The sequence below is a fragment of the Rhizopus microsporus genome (genome assembly GCF_002708625.1).
Source record: "Rhizopus microsporus ATCC 52813 unplaced genomic scaffold scaffold_24, whole genome shotgun sequence".
In the NCBI taxonomy this organism is placed as follows: domain Eukaryota; kingdom Fungi; phylum Mucoromycota; class Mucoromycetes; order Mucorales; family Rhizopodaceae; genus Rhizopus; species Rhizopus microsporus.
Genome location: NW_019671939.1, coordinates 141,589 through 159,863, shown reverse-complemented (window position 1 = coordinate 159,863; position 18,275 = coordinate 141,589). Strand labels below are relative to the sequence as shown.

The 18,275-nt window shown below is 37.1% G+C and overlaps 5 protein-coding genes across 5 annotated transcripts; 3 read left to right on the top strand and 2 right to left on the bottom strand.

The window, feature by feature from the left end:
• RHIMIDRAFT_75731 (uncharacterized protein) lies at positions 1 to 855 on the top strand. The gene is made up of 3 exons (XM_023615647.1): positions 1 to 291; positions 347 to 616; positions 833 to 855. The coding sequence occupies exons 1-2, from the start codon at positions 59 to 61 to the stop codon at positions 582 to 584; spliced, it is 471 nt and encodes a 156-aa protein (XP_023462107.1). The 5' UTR covers positions 1 to 58; the 3' UTR covers positions 585 to 616; positions 833 to 855.
• A 586-nt stretch (positions 856 to 1,441) lies between these two features.
• On the top strand, positions 1,442 to 2,752 carry RHIMIDRAFT_247806 (ATPase, V0 complex, subunit D; the record flags this gene model as incomplete). The annotated part of the gene is made up of 6 exons (XM_023610451.1): positions 1,442 to 1,565; positions 1,621 to 1,792; positions 1,844 to 2,022; positions 2,082 to 2,239; positions 2,298 to 2,474; positions 2,525 to 2,752. The coding sequence occupies 6 exons, from the start codon at positions 1,442 to 1,444 to the stop codon at positions 2,750 to 2,752; spliced, it is 1,038 nt and encodes a 345-aa protein (XP_023462106.1).
• RHIMIDRAFT_75708 (uncharacterized protein) lies at positions 2,703 to 7,562 on the bottom strand. Its single transcript, XM_023615646.1, has 5 exons — positions 7,395 to 7,562; positions 5,456 to 7,340; positions 4,261 to 5,392; positions 3,036 to 4,205; positions 2,703 to 2,984 (listed from the first exon to the last, which is right to left on the bottom strand). The coding sequence occupies exons 1-5, from the start codon at positions 7,441 to 7,443 to the stop codon at positions 2,841 to 2,843; spliced, it is 4,380 nt and encodes a 1,459-aa protein (XP_023462105.1). The 5' UTR covers positions 7,444 to 7,562; the 3' UTR covers positions 2,703 to 2,840.
• A 2,773-nt stretch (positions 7,563 to 10,335) lies between these two features.
• RHIMIDRAFT_247804 (uncharacterized protein) lies at positions 10,336 to 10,653 on the top strand (the record flags this gene model as incomplete). The annotated part of the gene is made up of 1 exon (XM_023610450.1): positions 10,336 to 10,653. The coding sequence occupies one exon, from the start codon at positions 10,336 to 10,338 to the stop codon at positions 10,651 to 10,653; it is 318 nt and encodes a 105-aa protein (XP_023462104.1).
• Positions 10,654 to 12,133: 1,480 nt separating this feature from the next.
• Positions 12,134 to 13,087, bottom strand: RHIMIDRAFT_269227 (uncharacterized protein). Its single transcript, XM_023612119.1, has one exon. It carries the CDS (start codon positions 12,832 to 12,834, stop codon positions 12,289 to 12,291), a length of 546 nt encoding a protein of 181 aa, XP_023462103.1. The 5' UTR covers positions 12,835 to 13,087; the 3' UTR covers positions 12,134 to 12,288.
• Positions 13,088 to 18,275: the final 5,188 nt, after the last annotated feature.

The window sequence follows — 18,275 nt, the reverse complement described above, 5'->3', positions numbered from 1 at the left end:
CGATCAAAAGCTTATTCAAGACTTACGCGCCAAGTTTGGAGAAGACGCCGTGTTTGTGATGGGAAACTGGCCCGCTCCCCATGCTAAGTATCATGAGCCCATCCATGGCCTTGGTTTCCGAAGACTCCTCAAGAAACATGGGTTCCAAGTCTATCTTATAGACGAGTACAAGACCAGTAGGTGCTGTCCAACATGCCACAGCGAGAGCCTCCACACGTTCCGTCGTGTTCCAAATCCACGACCGTATCAACGTGAGCGATATCCTACTGTTGTCTGCCATGGCCTTTTAAGGTAATAATACGTTAACTACTTGTATGACTTTATACTGATTGAACATTGCTTGTAGATGCACCAATCCATACTGTAGACCCGCCATGGCAGCTCCAGATAGATATCGCTTATGGAACAGGGATGTTGCTGCTTGTCTCAACTACATGCACATCCTTCGTGGGCTTCGACGTAATGGCATGGTTCCTCATAGGTTTCGCCGGGTTGATGTTGCTCCTACAAGACGTCGAAGAAGAGTGGACGATCAGGAGCAACCAAGAACTAGAATACGTTTAGACGATGATTCTCCGTCCTAGTTATCGCTAGGACACATCTAGATGCCTTCGGGGTAAGTTATTATATATAATAATTTTCTTACATAACTAACTGTATAATTCTTTATATTCTCTCTTTGGTACTTATTACTCTTACTTGTATGTCGTCTCTTTTGCATGCATTTTATTTTTAACCTTTGCGTAAATACTTTTTTTAATATGCGCCAATTATTTTTTTCATACACGCCATAATTTTATCCTCTTTCTGAAATTTATTTTTAATAAAACAGTAACTAGTAGAGCCATCCTACTTCTTAGTGGAATTTCTGACATACCTTTTCTAGATAGTACAAAATGTAGATCTCTTTTACCTGAAGTATTTGATGAAGATGTAACAAATATGGTAAACAAGTTTCTCTGCGTAAGTCCTATTTGCAACAATAGTAAACCTAGGAACGCCGTGTTAGTATGCCCAGCATCGTGGAAACTGATCGTCCTTTACAAGCGTCATCTTATCAGTATATGCTTTCAGATCATTGTTTTTTAACTTTTCGTAGTCTTTCGTTGTTGAATATAAACTATAGTTAACTTTTGCCATTAATAATTTTCCCTCAGGAACTTATTTCATTTCACTGTACTAGAACGCATTAAATGAGTGATTTCAACTGCGAAAGGTACACTGCTGGCTGTCAGATATTTCCAAGCGGTAGAATGATACCAATGTTGGGGGCCTAAGTTTTTTAGAAAGAACCATTGCTTGACAGCCAGATCTGTCTCTTCAATAAATGCACCCAACATATTCAAAAACCGCAGAGTGTCTCCGAAAAGGGTACTCCTCGTTTCAAATTTCCCTTTTCCTCTCTCTGTCTCTATTTCAAGCCAGAACATAAACATACAAAATGGCAAACGCGCTTTTATACAATGAGAATGAAGGTTATATCGATGGCATCTTGAGAGGATACTACTCTGGTATTTTGAATTCTTCACAGTATTTGAACTTTACGCAATGTGAAACACTTGAAGGTAAAGTAACAATAGACAGCTCATTTGAAAATAGAACTCATGTTAATATTTGTAGACCTTCGTCTTCAGTTGGGTGCTACTGATTACGGTACTTTATTGCAAAACGAGCCTTCACCGATCGCTACTTCTACCATCAATGAAAAGCTGACTCAAAGTCTTGTTGAGGAATTTAATTATATTCGTAGTAATGCTGTTCAGCCTCTTGCCAAATTTTTGGACTATATCACGTAAGTTTCTTCTTCTTCTTTACAATAATATTAACTAACATATATAAAAAGTTATCAATACATGATTGACAATGTTATCTTGATCATCACTGGTACTCTTCACGAACGTGATACCCATGAACTGCTCGAAAGATGTCATCCTCTCGGTGTATTCGATACTATGCCTGCTTTATGCGTTGCTACTACAGTTGCTGAGTTGTATAATACGGTTCTTGTTGAAACTCCATTAGGTATGCAGCTATACTTTTCAACTTGTTCAGTCTATTAACTTCCTTTATCAAAAAAAAAGCGCCTTACTTTGCTAATTGTCTAAGCGCTCATGATTTGGATGAACTCAATATTGAAATTATCAGAAACACTCTTTACAAAGCATACCTTGAAGACTTTTATGAGTTTTGTCAAAAGATCGGTGGCCCTACAGCCGAAGTGATGGGTGAAATCCTTCGAGTAATAAGAATATATAGTCATTTATTTTTGGCGGGATGATTAACCTCTTTTTGTATAGTTCGAAGCCGATCGTCGTACGATCAATATCACCATCAATTCTTTTGGCACTGAATTGCCCAAGGAAGACCGTAGAAAGCTGTTCCCAACTATTGGTCGTCTTTATCCTGAAGGTAATGCTCGTTTGGCCATTGCTGAAGAAATTGAACAAGTAAAGGCAGCTTGTGACGTATTCCATGTAAGTCTTTGAACTTCTTCTTCTTCTTGATCTAATAGAACAACATTTAGGAATACAGATCCTTCTTTGATACCACAACCAACAAGACATTAGAAGATAAATTCTTTGAAACTGAAGTATTCTTGAACAGACAAGCTTTCCAACAACAGTTTAACTATGGTGTCTTTTATGCTTATGTCAAGTTGAAGGAACAGGAAATTAGAAACATCGTTTGGATCGCTGAGTGTATCTCTCAGAATCAGAAAGAGAGAATCAACAACTATATTCCCATCTTATAAAATAAACACAGACAGATATAAATTGTTTTATTACTATTATTATTATATTTTCATTACTTGTATATAAATATATATAAAAGGGGGTATTTTATGAATGGTTTGATACTACTTCAGCATACATTTGTAAAGCCTTCATGATATGCATTGGATCCACTTCGATCGTCTCTCCTAATTTCTCTAACACATTTGCAAATCGACCCATTTTCTGTAAATAGAGAGCAGATGTAGCATTCTAAAATAAGAGTAAATACTCGTTACGATATATTTTAACATGTCACCTTACCTCTACTCTTGTTACGCAGTTCTCCATCATCACCATAAGTTCTTCATCTGTTGCTTCTTCACGAATATGTTTATCGAGCATATGTCCTAATCCTGAATGTGCAGCGCTAACAACAGGGACATTATCTTCTGATGAGTTTTGATAGGTATAATGCCCGAGAATAGAACTTCCTGCCATTGATTGAGATAAGACATGACCAGATGTTAACCGTTCCAAACGAATAGCAAGGTTACTCATTGCACACACCAGATTTGGATCAATCGTTCGAAGCGTTTTGCGAGCAGTGGGTCGAGTGGTCAAATAATCAGGAGAAGGGGATAAGGTATTACTGGTAAGTGCTGGTGTTGGAGGAATAGTAGAAGTGGTATCATCTGTAGATGGTTTAGGAGATAGTGATGCATCTATTGCTGGCTGTGCTGCAGGTGCCATCATTTGGCTCTTATCAACTTCGATACGTCCCAAGAGTTGCTTTGAATATACCAAACTGAGCGATTCAGGGGTTTCCAGACCCTTAAGCCTCACTTCACCAAGCTCAACCACATGAAAGCCTAGTCTTTTGAGCTGCAATAAATCACGACTGACAGGGAAAGAACCTTCATCAGCATCCAAGGTTTCATCGCACTCTGCATCTTCATCAAACATACTAGGGAAGTTACGCAGGGCAGCAATAACATCGGATGATACACAGATTTGACCACCATCTGCAACATTACAGATACGACTGGCCTTATTGACTACAGGTCCAAAGTAATCCATACGCTGTGTGATCGGGTTTCGCTCAGACACAGGTGTGCCCCAATGAATGCCCATACGCACTGATAGACCCTTGTAGATGACAACGCCGTCTTTTTCGATTTCTCTTCCTTCTTCAGTATCTAGAATGCCTGCTGGCCAGTCTGCTTCCAACAGTTGTAGTTGAACCGTGAAGCACCAGAGCAGAGCAGCAGTGATGTTTTTGAAACATACCATGAACGCATCTCCTTCTGTCTTTACTTCATAACCACCAACACTACGCAATGTACGACGCATGATGGCATCATGAATCTTGATAGCAGCACGCATATTTTCAGGCTGTGTTTCCCAGAATTGAGTAGAGCTCTTGATATCCGTAAAGACCAGAGCCAATTGACTTACTGGTGGAGCTACTTCTCTCTCTAATCGGGCAAGCGTCTACAAGTAATCATTAATGCCCTTGCTTTTATATTTCGGCACTCTGTTTTCTTACCGAATCACCAGGAATTTCTTCTTTTCCTCTTCGCTTACTCTTTACTAGTATTCCTTCTTCAACAACTCCATCAGCACCACCTCTACCAGCACCAATGTTGTTCTTTCGTGGCAACTTTCTACGCTTGTCAAAGAGATCACCAACACCAATCACCATGACCATCAAGTTATCATTGGCACCATACGTAATAGCAAAATCGCGAAGCTTTTGAGCAGCTGCCATCAAGTCGTCCTTTTCTGTTCTAGCAATATCAACTGCAGTTTGATAAGACATCTTATCCCAAAGTCCTCTGGAGGCCATAATGACAAATTCGTCATTTTCAGACAAATCGATAGTAGACACGTATGGATTACAATTGACAACAGGGACAAGATGGAAGTGACCAAAGCTTCTGGACACATTCAACTCGTTGTTCAATAAGCCCGAATTAGACACGTATCCTCCAGCCGCACGGATACGTGAGACTTCACTTGGGTTCAATGGGATATGTTTCTGTGTGATTTCAAATGCCTGTCCGTTGTTTCGGGAGATAACCGCTAGTGCATCACCAGCGTTAGCCACATAAAGCTTGTTGCCAGCGATATAGCACACAGCAGCGGATGCACCAGAGTCCTTATCGATATGAGGAGAAGTGCCTAGACTTTGTTCGAGACTTAGGAATGCTCGGCGTACGGCAGAGACAATGGTATCTTCACTCTTGATACAAGCCAATTCCTTTGCGAGGTGAGAGGTCAACATATCGTTCAGCTGTTTCGTGAGACGACATCCTGATTTGGGATGCTTAGATCCGTCAAACAAGGCAAAGATACATTCGTCTTCCTTTGATCTGAAACGAGGCATGACGAGATCCCAAGTAGAGAGATGGTCAGAAGGACCAAGCCAGTCAGCAACACCATAAGACATGCCGTTGACTTCAGAAGGCGATGTACGTACACGACGGTCATGGAATTCTTCAGGAATAGAGACACCTAGAATGGTAATATCCATGAGACCAAGCATACGAAGCCTTGTGAGAGCACTGAAGTCTGAAAGGTCCTTTTCTTTGGGGTTGATTGGGTCAGGATGAGTCTTTTGAATTTCTAATCGCTTGTTGCCCGAAAGATTCAGATACTTTAATCCCAAGTTCCAGTTCCTGAAAAAAAAAGGGGGGGAAGGACGTCAGACGTCTATTTTTCCAGATGTTTACACAGCTTACCAATTCCAATCATACGGCCAGTTGGCAATGTTGTACTTGAGGACGTTATTTCCAACATCCAAAACGAGCAGTTTTCGCAGCTTTCCGATTTCAGCAGGCAGTGTCTGCAACTTATTGCCATTGACAGCCAAGATACGCAAGTACTGGAGTTTTTCAATATCATCTGCAGGCAAGGACGTTAGCTGGTTACCAGAAAGATAAAGTTCATAAAGATGTTGATGGCATAACCCCTCAGGCGGTATCTCATAAAGATCATTGAATGATAAGTTGAGCGTTCTCAGTTCGAGGAATAGGGAAAGAGGTGACCAAATGTCATCGGTAAGTCGATTGTCACCAAGATACAGATAACGCAAAGAGAGTGAAAGCGGCGGAGGATGATTACGAGGACTGGCAAAGAAGCTAGGAGGGTTAAAGTTGGGTGGTTGAGATGTCTCGAGTGGTGTCTGAGGTATATTGCTAGTTGCCATTATTCCTGGCTTTTGGATCGAATCTATTCGGGCAATGGTGCCTTGACCTGCATTGAGTTGGCTAGGTAACATGCTTAGTACAGCATCGGTATCGTTATCCTTGCGTGGGCTACTAGAGTGCATAGCTGTACTAGAGTTGGGTGGTGTCGTGGTTGAGAATGGCTCGGGGAAGGAATCAAGTAGGTTAGATGAACAGTTCAAGGTCTGAAGAGAGCAACATAACCAGATCTCTCTGGGCAATCCCTTTAGATTATTCTTTTGTGCATCCAGTGCTCTTAATTCTGATAGCTTTCCAATCTCGCTGGGTAAAGAGTCCAAATAATTGTTTTGAATAGAGAGTTTGACGAGTTTTTGAAGTGAACCAATACTTGAAGGAAGTGTACTTAGCGTATTGCTATCTAACACAAGACGCTCGAGTCCCAATGCATTGTTGAATAATTCTTCAGGTAAACTTGATAATTTACAGTTGGAAAGATTCAGCTCGGTCAAGCAGTGTCCTCCTGTGGCACTCGTCAGGTTGAACTGTGTAAGATGATTCTTGTACATCTTGAGTTGCTTTACGTTCTTGATTTCGAAATTAATGATACTTGTCGAGTTATAATCCACTAAAAGAATTTCCAATCTGGGTAAATGAGATACGACATCCAAATCAGTAATACAGTTTTGACGAATATCGAGCTCCTGAAGTTTTGTCAAATTCAGAAAGCTTGGTGGTAGGCCTCCTGTGATTCTGTTGGCAATAGCAAAGAGTCCGATGAGATTAGTAAGCTGACCAATTTCGTCAGGAAACATTTGGATCTTGTTGAAACTGATATCGAGATACGCTAATGATCTGATTTCACAAATCACAAGGGGGAATTTGGTAAATGAATTGTTGGATATAAACAGAGATGTCAAGTGCTCAAATGAGGTTGCAAAGGATTCGGGTAAGAATTCAAGTCGGTTGTTAATAGCTCGTAAGGTACGTAATTCGGATAACCTGTCTAGTTTGGCATGATCCAAGTCTCGTAGTCTGTTACCGGATATATTTAAATGCTCCAAGGAGGATATGTGTTGAGTCGAAGGCGGTAGCATAGAATATTCGTTATTGGCAAGCCATAGTTGTTTTAATCTGGTGCACATCTGAATAAAATCTATGGGAACTTCAATATGTAAATTTTTAGAAATGTCCAGTGATACAATTGATGAAGCATGCTTATACAAGTAAATTGGTATAGTTGCTAGCGAGCGTGATTGAAGGTCGACATGTTGTCCAAAGTCTTTATCATCTGGTGGAATGGGTTGTGATACATTTGGCATGAGTTGAAATCGAATGAGATAGCTTATATCATCAATTTTATCGTCATCAGTATAGCCCATTTGTTCCTGTAGCATCTTTTGAATCTGCACAGGTCTTTCATTTAGACCCAATACGCGTTCTAAGGCATATAGTCAGTCAAAGGGAGAGAAAATGAATTGCATAATGTATTTACCATTGTTATAACGCTTCATCACCAGATTGTACTTGGTCATGTCGGGCATGAAGAATTTGTTTGCCAACTTTTTAAAGATTTCCAACGTTGTTGTGTTCAAAGGTACATGAAGTGTATTATAAGTTTGATCCGGTCGATATATTTTTATATTGGCCTAGGACAAAGTGATAAGCATACACTGTGTAATTAGCCATGACTCCACTTCAGCTTACATTCTTCTTTGGTACATCCCATTTCTCTTGAACGTCCATTTGATAATCTTCAAATTCGGCATGATCCTCGTCTAAAGCTAAATTTGCTGCAATCGAAGTAGGTTGAACACCCCAACTATCAGGAGGTGCCCAAGACTCGAAATCAAATCCCTTTTGGAGAAGTGTGTTATTGGTGATATGCTTGTGATTTAATATATTCAAACTTACATTATCAACAGCCAATTGTGGATGGGGTGAAGCAATCTTGTAATATTCGGGATTGACAATGCCGTCCAGTGTGTCAAAGTTTTGATCCACTAAGAGATAGTTAGTATAAATGGATAGTATATAAAGTATTCAAAAACTTGCATTTTAACTGGAACAGCTGATCCTACATAAATAAATAAGTCCATGTATTAAAAATAGTATAAAGACTACCTTTACATTATCTGATTTTCCTTTTTTACTTGCACTCGAACTTGCTAATTTCTTTTTTTCTTCCCTTGATTGGTAATAATGTCTTTGTACATCATATGGTGTATTTCCATCTAATAAGGATTTATGATCTATATCGTTAGATCGTTTACGTGGTGCTGGTGTCGGATTACTGAGGGTAATTGAAGATGACGTGTGTGATGATGATGCATTTGTAAAAGTAGATGATGCTGAAGATGATGCTCCTGTATTGGCTTTGTATAACGATGAGTCATGAATAAGATCAAATGGAGTTCACTTACTCTTTTTTTTGACCAGTCTAAAGAAATGTCTCTTTTTCGGTGCATGCTCTAGAATAGGCGATGAATATTTAAACTCCGTTCAGGGCCAAACAAACAAATATATCCTTACCTTCTGGTCGAAATTGATTACGTTCAATTGAATTGCTCCTTCGTATTGTAGATGCATTATTATCATCATTTGTTCCAATCTGTCTTCCTCCTCTAGGAAATGGTATTGTAGTTCCTTTTACACCTCTGGATGGTATAGGACTGGCTGCCACTCTTGCTGATACCGAAGCAACTGGTACAGGCTTTGGTTTTAAACTTTTTGAGTCAGTTGTTTGTCCATCAAAAGAGCGTCGTCTTTGCATTTTAGCTTCTGCTGTTACTATTTCTGTACCTGCTGCTGTTGGATAGGGTGTTACAATAGAAATGGGTAGAGTTCCAGTAGATGAATTACGAGAATGACGCGAGGAGGATTTTTGTAATAATTCTTGTTTCGAAGGTTGGTGATGTAATGGTGGCGGAACAGGCGATCCAGCTATAAAATAAAGAAAGAAAAGGGAAAAAAAAGAAAAAGAAAAAGGTATAAAAAAAAGGGGATAAAAAGATAAAACATAAATAACACTCCTTACCTCTGGATGATTCAGATGAGTGATGACCAAATACTCGGTTAAAAAAGGAATCTGTAGGCTGGTTATTAGGTAGTGAATTAGCTATTTGGGTATCCTTCTTTCTTCCATTATTATTGTTGTTATTATTTGACTGATCCCAGCTAGGAGAGTGCATGTGTCTAGGATACTGAATATTCATAGTGAGAAAAAAGCATAATTTTCTTATTAGAAAAAAAAATGTGCAGGTAATAAAAATATTTTTTAGTGTAACAGGAGTCTTAATTGCTCACAAGGTCTTTTTCTTTCATTAATCAATTGAGCAAATCATTGAACTTAAGAGCTCAGTTTGTTTACAATGACATCAAAGAAGAAAGAGGCTCATTGTCTTCTCTGCTCTTTACTAGTTTATTCTTTTCTTTCATCTTGTTTATAAATTGCGGATAACAAGCTAACTTTATGCAACTCCGAACTCTATATTGGAGTCATTTGTCGGCTATGAAATGTCACATTTACCACATCAGCCATCATTTCCTTCATCCCCTTAAGAGCACCTAATTAACTGAGCGATTCTATCCTTTATAAAGACCCTTAAACTTATCCTCTTTCTCTCTCTTTTTCTTCCGATTCCGTTAATGATGTCTACATTATGCTTCCCCCTTTTTTTTATACATTCCTATTTATGCATTTATTTATACGCCTTTCTTCTGTCGTTGTCGTCACTTACTTTTCTCTCCCCTTTTAAAACGCCTATATTAACTTTGTTCCTTGTTTATATTACACGTATACGTTCTATCAAGTCAAGGTACTGCTTTGAATACTCGTTTATGGCATTTTGACTCATGAATCTATCATAATCGATTATATATCTATATTACACTATTTATTATGTTGACCATGGATATTCAGCTAGTCACGACTCCTGATTTATCAAATTGACAACATATATTCATAGACATGAATATTACTTATATTCTGCTACATATATTAATAATATATCCATTGTAAAAGAGCCGAGATAATTTGTGTAACAGAAAAAGTTATCCTAACAAACTCCATTTAATATAGTGCAGCTGGTAAATTTGCCCGTTTTGAAAAAATAAGTGTCAAGGCCTTTCTTTCTTCTTTCTATCACTTTCGGTACTCTTCGCCTTAATTGGAAAATGTATCCATGCTATGCCAACGTTGAAGCAATTACAAGCAACACTTGCTGCTGCTAAGGCTGAAATAGCTTGACTCCAGCAACAATACGCCTCTCTCCGTGAGGGTCTAGCTCAGGTTTCTCCTGCCACTGAAATGCTCGCCGCCAATCCCTCCACTGCCACTCGTCCTCCTGAGTCACCATGGCAACGTCAACCCTTTCAAAAATGACCTTTCCCTTCAGATTGTGAGTTTCCTCCGCCAACTAAGGTGGCAAGACCAAATGCCACCAAGTCTCTTCCAAGCCAAGCAGCTGCTGCTCGTACATTTAGCCCTCCTTCTTCAAATCAAGATTTTAAATGCCTTTATGTTCCTGCCCAACGCCATATCCCAATTAGACAACTACGTAGCCGACTACAACGCTTGTCATTTCAATAGCAGCCATGTTCTCGATATACATTATCCGGATTGCCACCTTGCTGGTTTCCTTGCCCACAGTGACCATGAGTCTGATCCCCGTTCGCAATTAAATAGGTTTGCAATTACTGTACGCGATGAGTATGATTCTCGTGATCCTGCAAACTTTTGTGTATTATGCTAAAGTTGGTATTTGAGTTATATTCTAAGGACATATTGCCTACTTCAGCAATTAAGCTGGGATGACAATTCCAGCATTTATGTTATGGACAGAGAGGCTCATTTGTAAGATATACATGTGCGCTGTATGCTGAAGATGTGTTGAAAGAAGAACTTATATAGTATTTGAGTGCAACAACAATGATACTATGCATTTACATATTAAGCTGAAGAAGAGAAATCACTATAGAACAAGCAAGGAATATATTTATTTACTGTGGTAAATGGAGTCAAAAGAAGACACTGTGGGGGCGAATATGGGACTTGTGAGGGCCCCAGATGCTCTGACAGCCGCAGCCTTCTGCTCTCAAAAGCAAATTCGACATTTGGCTCTATATATTTATAAGCAAGATTACGTAGTGGGCCCAGTAAAGAGGTGAGGTATATTGACTGCACCGTATTTATCTTTTTCGCGGCATCTTTAAAATCGGTCCAATGTTTCCTTAGCTGCAGATGATGCACCATTTAGTTATCTCACCTTATTAGAATCAAAAGCTGAGCAATAACGAAGTAGTATGATCTGTGTATAAAAATGCCATCCATGGCTTTCATTCATGCGTTCCCTTGTTGCTATTGGCTGGTTTTATCTCCAAGATAACAAAGGCACTGATACACTTTCTTTTTATGGAAGCTATTCCTTCCATTGAGCTCTGTGAGCGATTTGCAAACACTACATGCATGTTTATTTTCTATGATCGAGCCTCTTAGGACTCTGTCAATATTTCAAATACACATTTCATCTAATTGCCGTCTTTAAAGGAACCATAAGCTTTTATAAACGTGTATATTTGTAGAGTCTTTCCTCATTTTTGCAATATCTTTATCCAATGTATCTAAAACAGTAGCCTTCACGATCGTCAGTTAAGAGAAGTTTTGTTATTAAGTGAGAAGTTATACATTTTGATGTAGAAGCAACAGTTGCAAGAATAAAGTCCTGAGATAGGCCAAGAATCAAAGGCCTTGGGGCTGCTTTCATTGCAGTTGATAAGGAAGCAGCAGAAGCAATGGAACGTAACATTTTATGATCAACAATAAAAGAAAGGGCAGAAAAAGTGCTCTTTATTTATGTTTTTACATAAGTTCTTTGTTATATAATGAAGACTGTTTTAGTCAAAGCTTATCAATACAAGTCATTAACCTGCTTTTACTGATATACTATTATTTTAATAGTTTGATACTTTAGCTCATAGCTTGCATATTATAAGTTCCTTAATTCAATTATTCCAAGATGAAGCTCACTTCCTGGAAATAATCAAACTGGTCCAAAAAGCAGCCTTTCGTTAAATAGTATATTAGCTTTAGCTAACGATAATGAAATCAATCAATTTTCACACATGACCCTAACACTCTTTGGTGATATAAATGATGAAATATAGAAGTACTATACAAAAAAGCATTTTATTCTTATATCATTGATGATATTGATTGCAAGATAGGAAAATGCTGTCAGTTTCTAATTTTCTTTAGCAAGCTACCCGAGCAGAGTGTGGTGAAATTTGTTTCCCATTTATAAAGATCTCTATTAGATGTCTTTTTGGTAAAATCGACTCCTTGAAACCTTTTCAGATCAAAAGCAATACTTTTGTTATATGTATTGACTTCAAACATTCCAATTCCTATAACATTTTGCTGTACTTTTTGCATGAAATCTTTTATACTTCCACAATCTATCACTTTTTTTTTCAAGATCTCCCCATACGACAGCCTTTGTTTCCTGGCTTAATCCGACATTAAACCAGACATGATCTTGACGTGCTTCGTCAAAATATATCAAGTCATCACATGTAAACTTGTATAAATTAATGTTAAGCCAAGAAACAACGTTTTTCGGCATTCCAACAGTAATGTAATTTTCAAGATAGCCTGTAAGCGTAATTATATCCCCAAAAAAAGGTAATACTAAGCCTGCTTCTTCGTAACACTCTATTATTACATCGCTAATAGGGAGGACAACAGTGGAGCTTTTATCCGGATAACTCATGCATATACGTGATTTATTGTTTCCATCCAAAGCCTTATAAAGTGAGTATCCTATTTTGTCTCTAATATCCTCAGTTATAATTGCGCGATTAGTTAGTCTGTGTTCTTCGCCGTCGTCCTCCACATAAGCCCCATCTGGAGAAGGCTTCATACCAAAATTAGGCATTATCAGGGCACTTTCTTTAAGTTTATACGAAAGAAAAAAGAAGAGTTATAGCATTAGATGCCTTTTTATGCTAATGTATTAATGATAGAACATCTCTAAATGCGCTTGCCAAGCTTGAAATGACCTTGTTTATTGAAAAACCACAACTGTTATATAATTCAAGGTTTGTCACTCTTTTGTCCATGCTCAAGAAAAATTGTACGCTTCTTACAGACTATCTTTTATTCATAATAATACGAATGTATAAAGTCATGCAATCAACCATTAAAGAACATTAAAATTATATTTATCAGTTCAAACAGTTCAAACACTTGATTTATTGACTAGACTAGATTCCTTGCCAGATAAATTAAAAAACAGAGTTCGTTTACCTTATCACACAAAAATATCTTTACAGGCATAAAAGGTGTTGGTTACAGTTTACACTACCAAAGGCATTTATTCTAGTGCTTTTATATGTGTTTATAAAGGATAGCTATACAACGGTTCTTCATAAGTGAGTTTTTTTAATTATCAGTGCTTTATGGGTTATCAAAACAAGCCTTGCATAGTAGATTTTCCTTTTTTGTCCATTTTTTACTTTTTACTTTTTACTGTGACACTATTAGACACAACTTTGTTTTGCATGTATATAATCGCATTCGATTATTCTACAGTATGCTCTTACAAAATAGCTGGTGTAGATGGATCTCTGATATTACTATCTTGCTTATTAGAAAGAAACTGACATTTTGATAGTTTAACCATTATGTTTCAATCAAGCTGTGACGTTTGTCATACATATTAATTATGCTTAAATCGCGAGTGAAAGAAAGGTTACTCTACAAGATAAAGTATTTAATATGGCCACTATCCCTTTATCAGCTGATAAACAGCTTCTGGAGTCGCAAAGCATATTATAGATAGAAATACAGTTTGGTTATTGTGATCTACTGCTTCTTTTAACGAGATTTATTTTTTACATATTAAATACACGGATTCTATAGACTTCCTACACTGTAAATTTAAAAACTGCTCAGCATAAACCTATCAGTTGATTGTACTTCCTATTGTAGAGATAATAAGCTTTTGAGGCATTTGTGTACATCGTTCCCAGGACTTTGTTGTACACATCATTTCTATGAAGTCATGATACCATCTAAGAATAAGAAGATTGAGACGTACAACGATATTGATATCCAGTCAGGAATTCTGTATAAATACTAATACCATATCATATTGTTCACTTAAAATAATATTTTTATACGTTATAATGAAATTTCAACTCATAATCGCTGCTGCTGTTGTTGTCTTGGCAAGCTATGTCTCTGCTGCTCCTAATAGGGAACCTCCTCTCTGCCCTGGCTGTCCTCCCACTAACCGAAGATGCTGCATGTAAACTAGGTCTAGCGAATCTATAATACCAAGACTGCGCTTATAATAAAACCGTTTGCCGAAGTATATTGTAATATGTGAATGGAATATCGAGTTGTGAGTTATTATAAACGACCATATGCATAGTTGTTCCTAGTATTTGGAAAGGAAGAGTGAAAACCTACGTGTTTGAGTCAATAGAATATCTCTTCCCTTTAAAAAAAATTGATTCAATAGCTGTGCTTTATATATGATTGTTAGAGCAACTGTACTTGAACACCAAAGAGTTGGCTGTCTTTCAGACGCATCCTTTCAAAAAAACAAATGGCTCTTACTACTGTTTGTATGTGTGTGTGCGGAAATTATTGTCATATTGAGCGCAGATACTTCATATTGAGTCAACTGCGGTATTTCTCATGAAATAACTGTTTGATTATTCAATAGAATGACGGTGATGTAGGCTATACACAGCTTATACATACTTTTTGAAGAAAAAGGCGATGTACTCTAACAATCAAATTAATTAAAGCTATTATTAAACAAGCAGGTGTATACTATATGCATACCATTATAAAGTCTATTCCTTTGAGCTGGTATTTGAGGAGATGTTGTTGACTCAGCTGCTATAGTACATGCTTATATGCCAAAAGATGAACCCAAATGTATAAAAAAGACCATTGAGAGCATGTTACACCTTAAGAGCTGTTACTCATGCGCTTATTACAACGCTTCCGTCGGCAAGGATAGAGGGCTTAAGAAGTTTTTTTTTTTAAAAAAAAAAAGAGGTATACTAAAGGTATTTTAAGTTGACAGACTAAAAAATGCTTTGTTAAAAAGGAAGGCTCAGATACTGAGCTTCTAATCCAGTCATAGTCAAAATGCCTTTTAGGATCAAAGTTGCTATCAAATTCCATTGGCCGAAAGACCTCTTTTCTGATTTGTGTTGTGCTATTCTTATTAAAGCGATTTAGATAGTCTCCTAAGGTTACCGGTATCTTAAGAGTCAGCTTTTGGTTGTGTTGTTTAATCTCGTCCAACTCCTCGTCATTAAAAATACCGTAGTTTTTTTTTAGATTTTGGCTGTTTGCATCAATAATGAAAGAGTGCGACTGATACTCTTTGCTGCATTGTATACCAAAGTAGAATAGTTCATCTTCTACGCACTTCCCGGTAGCCAAATGACATTTTTTATCATTTTCTAATTTATCGTATGCCTTTTGAAATCCTTGTTTCAAACTATCGATATATGAACTAGCATCAACATCTCCGAGAGATTCAGCATTTCTTCAATGACCTTCTTTTCTTCTTCAGAACCATTCTCCTCTTCACTATCTTGATTCAAATCGTCAATAGATTTCAGTTGTGTCATGATATGATAGTCTGTTTGTTTAATTAGCAAGGGCTTTCTAGGTTGGTTGTAGAAATGCTGGTTCATTGAAATGGTGCTAAACAGCTTTAAAAAAATATGTCAGTGAGCTTTAAGCAATAAAATATGCTGATATAAATTGATTTACCTGGTTTTATTTCGGCTTTTTTGCAAGCAGTACAAGCCCAGAGAATCAAAGGCTTGTTACAGCTTTTAGCTTTCATATTTCTTTTTGCGATCTAATTGACCGATGACTCAAACTTAGAAACCGCTTGTTTCTTGGACGTAATAGAAAAGTTCTGGGAGAACTTGAGGGCAGTAAACTTTGTAAAGTTCCTTTTAAGGTATTCAATGCACTGGGTCATTTTTTGGCTTGTAAAAGAAAACAGCTTCCTTTTAGGTGTACACTACATACACGAGAAAATGCACCAGAAGTTAAACTAATACTATGAGCGCTACTTCTACCCACTATCTGTGATGCCTTCAACAAAACTTTCCAATGTGTAGCGTCAAGCTAAACATGACTTTTACAAAGTCGCTATCTTGGTTTGTTTCTTTTCACGAAGAAGAGATAAAAAAGAAATATCGCTATTTATTAATTATGTTGTCAGTTTGATAAATCAGGTACAATTATGATGACATCGTATTTTATATCAGAGAGTGAATTGACAGCCTTAGGTTAGGCAGAAGCTTTGGTAGTGTGAAGTTGTATAGTGACACCGCATGTAGCGCCTCAAGGAAGCGCCCGTAGTATTTACCTATTTTCTGGTACATGTAGTGCTCACCAATAAAATCAAGCCTGCAGTTTTTTGTTCGTCAGACAATTGCTTTAACCCCTTCAAAGTCTTGACTATCACAGATTCGCATTCGACACTATAAGAAATAAATGAAAAGATAAATAACTGCATGATGAGTAACCAGAATCCTTACCGTTTACTTTAGAAGAGGCTGCTTGTTAAAAACAAAAGATCAAAGGCGTCGCTATACACATTTACTCGATACCAGAATTCAGTGCTCTTTTTTCAGATGACCAAATTTGTATAAGATGAAACTATTGGGATAAAGCGATTAAAAAAGAAAATTACGAGGATCGATTTCCTACGTCAGTACTTACAGTTTGTTGATCAACAGTTTGATGGAAATCAGTTCATCATTGCTTTGAAAAATGCTGATAACATCACTCATTGTTTTAGTTTGTAATATTTGCTTTAAGATAGGATGCTCTTCTGCCTTTAGCTTTGATGTCAACAATAGATGTAGCTTCTTCATGAGTTTATTAGTAACAGTTTGTAATCTTTGAGGAATGTTTCTTGATGTATAATACGACTTTTATAAAGTTTCAAAAAGAAAGTGATAAAAAGAAATGTTGCTATTTTATATTCTAATTTTATGTTGTCAGTTTGATCAACAAAGAACCAAGGTCATTCACGTGTAACTAAGTGAATTATATTATGTCAAAGGATATCCTATTAGATAGCCTTAGGTTAGATAGCGACCTTGGTAGTGTGAGGTTGCAAAGTGATGTCATTGGTAGAGCCTGTAGCATTAGCCTATTTCCTGGCGCATGTATTGTTCGTCTTGGTTATAAATCCAAAAAGAACCACTTTTTCCCTTCTCTTTATTTCTTCTTTCTACAGCATGTTTATAAGGCATTACTCTGCTACTTCTGTTGTAGTACTGACGCTTACCTCTACTGGGTATGGCATTACTACAAATGCAAGTAACATAGATAGTGTTTAGTAAAATAATAAGTAAGCACCAATACCTCCATCGTAGAACTGACGCATATCTTTACTGAGTATGGCACTGCTATACACGTAAACATTACTGACTCTACTCTATATTGAAAAAAAAGAGACTGTAGCTTTTTCTGGTATTGCTACCAGAAAGAACTATGCTTTTTTATATATTATAAAACTGGAAATGAAAAAAGTTACATTCTATGAATCTCATTTGAAGGATTCTCGATTTCTATACGTGGACTACACAGCATAAATTCGAGGAGTGCTGGTTGCTTTTAAATAACGTGACAGCGTATACCCATAGCAGAAATGTACCTCACACTATTGAATTATACTAGCATTATTGGTGAGTGGACGCATACTTTTGGTATTGTTCGCCTTTCGAAAGTTGAGCTAATAATTTAAGACTAGTTAGCAGAGAGCATGGCTATAAGCTTCGAAATAAAAAGTATTTGTCCTTGTAGATACCTCAAAAGTTCGAAAAAAAAAAAGGAACGACAAGTATTTAAGTAGTATTTACCAAGAACATCTTTTTGAACACGATATATCTATACATGTATCATATTGCCCAGATGAGATCAAGGTATCAAAAAATCCCTTAAGGGCATTAAGGTAAAGTCAAAGTTATTAAAAAAAAAAAAAAAGAAAACTATTAGTAGCAGTTTCCATGTCTGAAAATATGACTTTAAGAGTAAGTTACTATTTTATTATACTTGCACTTCCATACCTTGACTAATTCATTTTTAACAAAATAGACATATTATTCAAACTTTTACAGCACTGAAATGAGTTGATAGTATCTTTTTGCAGAGTTACGTTGTTTAAACCAATCTTGCAATACCTATAAGCGACAACATAACATCTCACTTTGTTTAATGATTTAAAACATGAGTTTATTTATTTTCAACATGACTGTTACAATAATAATAATAAAAAAGACTCTAGTGAGCTGAAATAGCCTATTCTATTCTCAACTGATC

Excerpts from the sequence above, each read along its gene's own strand:
- RHIMIDRAFT_75731 (XM_023615647.1), top strand. The coding sequence starts at position 59 with ATGGGAAACTGGCCCGCTCCCCATGCTAAGTATCATGAGCCCATCCAT. Across the intron at positions 292-346 it reads GTCTGCCATGGCCTTTTAAG|ATGCACCAATCCATACTGTA; the intron begins GTAATAATACGT and ends CATTGCTTGTAG.
- RHIMIDRAFT_75708 (XM_023615646.1), bottom strand. The coding sequence starts at position 7,443 with ATGCCCGACATGACCAAGTACAATCTGGTGATGAAGCGTTATAACAAT. Across the intron at positions 4,206-4,260 it reads AAGAAATTCCTGGTGATTCG|ACGCTTGCCCGATTAGAGAG; the intron begins GTAAGAAAACAG and ends GATTACTTGTAG. Across the intron at positions 2,985-3,035 it reads ACTGCGTAACAAGAGTAGAG|AATGCTACATCTGCTCTCTA; the intron begins GTAAGGTGACAT and ends CTCTTATTTTAG.
- RHIMIDRAFT_269227 (XM_023612119.1), bottom strand. The coding sequence starts at position 12,834 with ATGCCTAATTTTGGTATGAAGCCTTCTCCAGATGGGGCTTATGTGGAG.